Source organism: Mytilus californianus, unplaced genomic scaffold, assembly GCF_021869535.1.
Source record: "Mytilus californianus isolate M0D057914Y unplaced genomic scaffold, xbMytCali1.0.p SCAF_23, whole genome shotgun sequence".
NCBI lineage: Eukaryota > Metazoa > Mollusca > Bivalvia > Mytilida > Mytilidae > Mytilus > Mytilus californianus.
The window spans coordinates 944,313-952,912 of record NW_026262672.1 but is presented as its reverse complement, the minus strand read 5'-3'; the positions used below and the strand labels follow the sequence as shown (position 1 = coordinate 952,912).

Here is an 8,600-nt window from a genome sequence, read left to right as displayed (position 1 = left end):
ATACAATAGTTGCCACTGTACGTAAGGCAATCAACAACCAATCAATGAAAAGTACCCTTTTGATTTTAGCAATTTTGATTTGCAGTCAATTGTAATCTTACTCCACCCTTGATGTCTGTAGTGTGTAACTGACATAAAGGACATCGTCGACAAAACCTCTTGACTATGCATCCCGCCAATGTGTTGTTGTGCTTTGGTCATTTCTAGTTCACCGGAGCCAGTGTGAGCTTATGACATCACTTGACGTCCGTCGTCTGTTGTCGTCGTCGTCCGTCGTCGTCGTAAACTATTTCAAGAATCTTCTCCTCTGAAACTACTGGGCCAAATACCTTCAAACTTTACCTATATGTTTCTTAGGGTATCTAATTTATAAATTGTATCCGAAGTTTTGATCCATCAAAAAACATGGCCGCCATGGCTAAAAATACAACATAGGGGTCAAATGCAGTTTTTGGCATATATCTCTGAAACTAAAGCATTTAGAACAAATCTAACAATGGATAAAAATGTTCATTTGATTAAGATCTATCTGCCCTGAAATTTTCAGACGAATCAGACAACCTGTTGTTGGGTTGCTGTCCCTGAAGTGGTAATTTTAAGGACATTTTGCAGTTTTTGGTTATTATCTTAAATTATATTATAGATAGAGATAAACTGTAAACAGCAATAATGTTCAGCAAAGTAAGATCTACAAAAAAAGTAAACAGGACGAAAAGTGTCAATTGACCCCTTAAGGATTTATTGCCCTTCAACGACTATTTTACACAATTTGTTTGCTAACATTTAAAAATCTTCTCCTCTAAAACCACTGAGCCTAATACTTCTAAACTTTAACTGAATGTTCCTTAAGGTATCTAGTTTATAAGTTGTATCCAAAGTTTTGACCCCCCAAGGGTGACTGGGGAATAGAAGTATGGTCACCATTGGTCTTCCTCCGACCGGCAGTAAAACCCGTGCTAAAGTGGGGCGTCCGTTTGGCTGTGCGGGATGTACAAATTTGCAGCCACGTCCGGTCAGAATGGGGACGTTAAATCCGATGCCTCGTGTAAAGAGAGTGCCACGCTCTTTGCACGTTAAGAACCCTTGCAACAACTCTTTGAGGGGTCCGTAGGTGACCTGTTGCAAGGCTAAATTTCTGTCCCTATCCAATATACCCTCATTTCCCGTGGTAGTCTAAATTTCTCCGACCTTAATCCCGGACGCCCCTATTACAGAACCTACCTATTGTATTTATTGTTAATTTGTTCTCGTCCTGAATATGCATGAAATATTTGCCACTGGACGTTAAGCAACCAACAATCAATCAATCAATCAAAGTTTTGATCCATCAACAAACATGGCCGTCATGGCTTAAAATAGAACATAGGGGTCAAATGCAGTTTTTGGCTTGTATCTCAAAAACTAAAGCATTTAGAGCAAATCTGACAAAGGTAAAAAGGTTCAACAGGTCAAGATCTATCAGGCCTGAGACGAACCGAACAACCCATTGTTGGGTTGCTGCCACTAAATTGGTAATTTTAAGGAAATTTTGCAGTTTTTTGGTTATTATCTTGAAAATTATTGAAGATAGTTAGAGCAAAAGTGAAAGGGAGTTAAAGTGATAAATGGGTTATGATCTATCTGTTATGAAATTTTCAGACAAGTTCGACAACCCATTGTTGGGTGACTGTTGGATATAGTTTATATTTATTAAATTTTACTGATTTTGTGTTTGTTTTTCAATATGATAATAGATAGAGAGAAAGTATAAATGGCAATAAATGTTCAGCTAAGTATGATCTACATATAAGTCATCATGATCAAAATAGTCAATTGACCCCTTAAGGAGTTATTGCCCTTAAAACGTTTTTTTTTTTTACATTTTTTGTGAAAGTCTTCTTTATCAAAACTTCTTCGCTGAAAATACTTGGCCAAATACTTAAAAACTTTAATTGAATGTTCCTTAGGGTATTTAGTTTATAGATTGTAGTCGGGGATTTGATTCATTCAAAAACATGGTGGCAGTTTCTAAAAATAGAATATAGGGGTCAAATGAAGTTTTTGGCTTTCATCTCAAAAACTAAAGCAGTAAGAGCAATACTGACATAAATGAAAGTGTTAAACAGGTTTATATCTACCTGTCAAGTAATCCTCAGACCAATAGGACAACTTATTGTTGGGTGACTGTCCAGAAATAGTTAATTTTTAGGAAATTTTACAGTTTTGGGTTATGTATTATCTTTAATATTATTACAGAAAGAGAGAAAGTATAAATGACAAAAATGTTCAGCAAAGTAAGATCTGCAAATAAATCAAATGCCTGAAACTGAAATTACAGGTGGGCGATATCAGGCTCTCATGAGCCTCTTGGTTGTAGTCTTGTCCCTCATTTTTGCTTATGTGCTTTGTCTACATTTCTTTTTCTTTGTTGACGTATTCGTTTTTTTAGTGATTAAGATTATAACATAATGTTGACTGCTGTACCCCAATTTTTGACATGTTCACCTATTATGTCTGTGTTTTGTTCACACATTGTTGTCAATTTAATGGAATTTTATGCGACTGTCATACCAGTGAGAGGTTTAGCTAGGTATAAAACAGGGTTTAATCCACCATTTTCTACTTAAAGAAATGCATTGCATGTACCAAGTCAAAAATATGACAGTTGTTTTCCATTCGTTTGATGTGTTTGAGCTTTTGATTTGCCACTTGATAAGGGACTTTCCGTTTTGAATTTTCCTTGGAATTCGGTATTTTTGTTATTTTACTTTCTACCGATTGTTTCAAATTGAAACGTCTTATATGATCTTCAAATATTAGAAGCGTCTTCTGAACGGACATTTTTCCCGAAGTGTCCTATTTCCGTCTGTCGCATATTGACTTAAATGTTGATTTGCATGTTGGGTGATGCACGCATAACAGGAGACAAATACCCTATCGACGAAGCCGGTCTCCTTCTATTTACAGATCTTGCGATTGATTTATATATTATATGTTCAATTATCTATATACTACTATAAATATATAAACAAGTCTAAATTGAAAACAACGTTCAAACCTATGATTGCGTTGGAAAAAAAACGCAATTTTTATACGTGTGCATGCAAAACAAATTTCTTGGTAGAATAATATATATATTATTAATATTAGCTTGACTTGTTTGGACTTTTTTTCATGTATTGTATGTTTGTTGTGCATATTATGCTTGCATTTTAACCCGTCAGGGTTTTACATTTTGCCATAAAGTTATTATATATCTTTTTATGAATATATTAATGAAAAATCGGTTAACTACTGTTGCCTTAAACTGTGTATATCAATGTGACGATTCTAGAATAATAATTATTTTAAAAGTTACAAAACAGGCGAAATACTGATGATTTCCTTCAATGTGCATTTTTGTTTATATTCTTCTTTATAGCAATATCTTAAAAATTAAACAAATAAATGTAATGTATTCAAAGGTACTCTCTTCATTGCAACGTATCAAATGATCACAATAATAAGATAAGCATATTGTTAGGATATAAAAATCCCTACAGTCTTTTCTTTTTTATTACTTTGTGATCGTCATCTTTTAACGGTTACCCAACATGTCCTTTAAAATACACAATGTAGCTGAGGTTGAGTGGACATACCTTTAAAAGCCTTTTCATTCAATTATTTACAACAAAAGATTTATAAAGGGAACAGATGCAAAAAAAGCAAGTAAAGGACTACGCATTCTCCACTGCAACGACCCCAAGGGTGACTGGGGAATATAAAAATGGTCACTACAGATCTTCTGTAGACCGGCAGTAAATCCTTTGCCAAAGTGGGGCGTCCATTGGGCTGTGCGAGATGTACAAGTATGCAGCCTGATCCGACCAAAATTGGGACATTAAATCCAAAGTGCCATGGTTTTTGCACGCTTCGAACCTGTGTAACAACTCTTTGAGGGGTCTGTGGGTGTCCTGTTGACAAGCCAAATTTTTGTCCCTCTCCAATATATCCTCATTTTCCAGTGCAAGTCTAAATTTCCCCGACCTTCATCCCAGTCGGTCTCAATTAGAGAATCTACCTATTGTATTTATTGTTTTTTTTTCTCTCGTTCTGAACGTCCATGAAATATTTTCAACTGGACTTTAAGCAACCAATCAATCCATTGTAACGTTTCGAAAGATACAAGTGGTACGAAAATGTTGAATTTATAATGCTGTGGTAGATATAGTGATATGATCATCACTGCAGATACAGTTTTTGCCCTTCCTTTTTTTTTGTGTCATTACGTGAATCATTAAGAACTGCTTTTTTTTAAAAGTTAAAAATAATCGAATGCTGACAGAAAGTTGTTGGTATGAGTAACTTGTAGAATGAACATCATTACGGTGGACTGGGTATACACATATGAGCATCCCTGACCTTATTCCTTTCCGGAAGTAAAAACCTTGACAAAAAGAGCATTGTTTGGATATGTTGGACGTGTAAATCAGTTTAAGCTTGCGCCAAGGCAACATTTCTTCCTCTATCCTGCAAATCTACATTTTCCGATGGCACTCCAAATTTCCGACTTTTATTGCAGTCGATGTACCTGCACTTATACCTGTGCGTTTCGGCCGGCAAATAAAATAAATTATGTATCATTCAGTAAAGTCCCACACTAGTAGGACCGCAGTGAACAATCTTTTAGATCTTTCGAGTATATTATATGAAAAGCTATACAAATCGTTGATAAGATATTTATAGAACATTAATGACAAACCTTCTTCAGGTAACACAACAGTGTCAATAGTCTCAGTAATGAAGGTGGGAATGCGTTCCAAAATCTTTTTTAGAAATAAAGCCAGGGTAGTTTGTAATTTGTCATCTGTTTCTAACATTTCCTGCAGTATATCTACACTCAGAACTACACTCCCGTGTGTGGCAACAATGAGCTCTATTCCTCTTAAACCTTTGTTGATCTCTTCTTTAAAAGAATTAAGGATATCAACATTTCTCTCGATATCATCCACGTTCTGAAAGATGATCTGTACACGAATCTTATGTCTTCCTACATAAATAATAATTAAATATTATAATTATAATCCCGTTTTGTATTTACATATTTACATAAATTATGCAAAAGATGATGTTATAACCTTATTCTAGATAAGTGTAAAGATATGTTCAATTTTGTAGTATAATTAGCAGACTGTTAAACTGATGTACGTACTCGCAAGAAACGAAAACGTAGTTGTGTTACAAAACCTATGTCTTTTATAAATACTAGTGTAAGTTTTCATTACTAGGGAAAAGGCATGTGCAAAAATGAGAATATTGCTGATTTAAAATATGCAGTAACAACATTAGTAATTTCGCTATATTTTTACACATGGTAGATTATACTGATTTATTTAAACAAAATAAGAAAAATAAGACACCTGCATAATATCTAATGCAGAACATTTTGAGATTTTCGAATTTGTTTGTGTTGGTTTGTATTTTTAGAGAATTGAAATAAACTAGCATTTATCTATAAATATATAATAACATAGTTAGTGTTCAATCTAGAGAAATCGGTATTGTTAACATAACTACCTTCGACTAAATAATTTTCTCAAGAAAACTGTTTGCAATGATTTACCCTCGATACACTTTCAAATTTGAGAACTGAATCTTGATCTATTTCTGTGTTTTGGGCACTGTATTACTTACTGAATAGTAAGATTAGAATATTTATGGCTACTTCAATTATTCTACATTTAAATGATAATTTATTTGCTTTAGTCAATCTTTGGTTTAAATTGAAAATGGCAAATATACAGTAAAAATCAATATATAAAGACAAATTACCTTCTACATTTTCGTCCTTTAATAAAGATCTGAGATCCCTAAAACATTCATTAAAACTTTTTCCCCAGTAAAATTTTATTGGCTGCATCTTAAACCTCACTGTAAAAAAAATAGATATTACAAAACTATATAAGAATTTAATTTGTTGCCTTGTCAGATTTCCAAAGTTCTTAATTGGCGAAACTAGCCAATTACGAAGAGGATATGCATTGTCCCCGAAGATGTGATAATTTTGTGAAAATAGCTCTCCAGCTTCAGCTTTGGTGTAGACACTTGAGTTTCTGAAAACGCGTACATCATGCACACAGCTTGCTAATTGCATAAAAACTTTGGGACCAACCAATGAATCTGAAGGAAAACATGACAACAGTCTTAATGGAAGTTGTCATCGGTTTGTTAAAAATGATTACCAAGTATGTTCAAATTGTCAATCTTTACATTATTTCTTAGTAAAATTGCTTATAAACCACTAAATAAATAACTGGTATACGTGTGTTTATGCGAAAAATTCATCGAATTTCATTTCTGCTATACGACAGTTTTACAACTTGGATGTAAATCAGAAACCCCTTAAACAGACATTTTTGTACATGATGAAACTGTTAATTTTAGTAGAAATTCTATAACTACTAATGACAGATCTATGATATGTTTTACCTGCAACTGAATAGATGGATACCTTTTTCTATTATAGTAGTCCCTTTCACCACCAATAGCAGCCGACAGTCTAATGTGTGTACCGTTCATGAACCTTGTCACCCAAGGCAAAGAGCATACTGCTTCTACCTCAGTTTCAATTTCTGTTTGTTGTCATGGTGATGGCCAACGAATTATCTAAAAAAAACACATATTAGCATTTGAATGTATTGTTTTAATTGTAGATACCAATTCATAAATGTTATGGTAACTCGTAACTAACATCTAAATCCATAAATTGGTTAAAAATTGTAAATCTTAATTTGAAAAAAATATAAACACAATGTCAAGAATTAAGAATAAGATCAATTAAAATTTTCTAGCGCATAGTACATGAAAACATAATCTGGTCCAGAGTTAGTCTTCCCATACCACATGTGACTGACATTTGTCTTACCCTATCACGCAGATCAACCAGAATACTGCACACTTCTTTAATGATCTGATGCACTGTCGACTTCGACAGATTAAAGAAATGTGCAGTCTCCCTCATAGACTGGTTTGTCGCTAAATTGCTGACACATACTAGACAGTCTCGTGTGGCCCCCTACCTATACGGATTAGTAAGTCTTGAACACTTTCCAATATGATATGAAAATCATCTCTGCTGATGCGGTAATGCATTTTAAAATCATCTATGTGCGGAGGGACCGCCATTTATCCGACTACTGCCATGTAATCCGTCACTTTTGGCATAAAACTTCTTCTGGTCGTCATATTAATCACACTTAATGTATTTTTTTATCTCTTGGCAAGCAAGCGATGAAAATCTTCGTCTTCGTCATCAAACATTTCCAGTATACACATTTTTCGTAAAAACGCCGCCATATTAACTTACTAAACTGGTACCAAAGTGAGTTCGATCATTCACTTAACCAGACATGCGCACTAATATAAAAAAAAACCAAAGTATGGTTGGTGATCGAACTACCTCTATATGTCACCGTACGGCCTTCAATAATGAGCAAAGTCCATACTGCATAGTCAGCTATAAAAGCCGCCGAAATGGCAAATATAAAACAATTCAAACGAGAAAACTAACGCCCTTCTTTATGTACAAAACAATGAACGAAAAACAAATATATAACACAGCAACAAACGACAACCACTGAATTGCAAGTTCCTGACTTGGGATGATTTCCAATAAGACAACTCTCCACCAGAAACCAATGATGTATAAGTCAGCATTTAGAGGTCACTATACAGCCTTCAGCGATTCCTTAGTTCTTATTGAAGACATTTCACCTGAATGATGGTTTTCGTTTATTTTTTTGCCTTTTTGTACCAGTAATCGAGATACTTTAAAAATTAAAAATTAATCATAAAAATAGGACCAACTTGTTAGTTTACATGTCCAAATTGTAACACTATGTCACTAGTTATAGAATAAACTTATAACCATACAATGACGTTATTCATCTTAATGTCTTTAGTATAAATTGTAAACAGCCCCAAGAAAATCATCAACTCAGTAGTGAGTACTTCGGTACTGACATGATTTATAACAAACCTGTCAAAAATTGTCCGTTAAAAAATTTTGGAATTATAAGAAACTAAGGTTTAAACTCCCTCAGAAAAAGTTTACCTTGGATAAATTTGGGGTTTTGTAGGTGCCTTTTTGTCATATAGCTCTTCAACTGTTTATGTTATACATTATTGTCTTTCAATTAGTCGGCTTTGAGCGTTCCTGATGAAGACAAATCCAGAAAAGCGCCTCGGACGCATGCAACATATAAAGTGTGTTTTTCAGTTTTTAACATGATATTCAATACAAAAAATACAACTATACCACTTAAAAAGATCTAGAGGTAGGCAAACATATTTCTGATTATAATAAAGAAAAAATGTTTACTTGTATATCAAAATGACATATTTTTTTACCAAGTGCGCGATCAGACTATGGAGCGCCTTGTAACATCTTATATTAACGGATCATTTCAGAAAATCAGAACAATCCAGGATCATATCACATCCATCCAATTGACAGAAATGGAACAAAATTCAACTTCATAAACCCCAGGCCTTCAACAAATCCTTAGTTCTTATTGAAAACATTTCACCTGAATGACGTTTTTTTTTTTTGCCTTTTTGAAAAAAAAAACCAAAATATACGA

General features: G+C 33.9%; 1 protein-coding gene across 1 annotated transcript; it reads right to left on the bottom strand.

Annotated features, from left to right (window-relative positions):
* Nucleotides 1-1,986: 1,986 nt before the first annotated feature.
* On the bottom strand, nt 1,987-6,537 carry LOC127732254 (uncharacterized). The gene is made up of 3 exons (XM_052241334.1): nt 6,371-6,537; nt 5,912-6,071; nt 1,987-2,007 (listed from the first exon to the last, which is right to left on the bottom strand). The coding sequence occupies exons 1-3, from the start codon at nt 6,535-6,537 to the stop codon at nt 1,987-1,989; spliced, it is 348 nt and encodes a 115-aa protein (XP_052097294.1).
* Nucleotides 6,538-8,600: the final 2,063 nt, after the last annotated feature.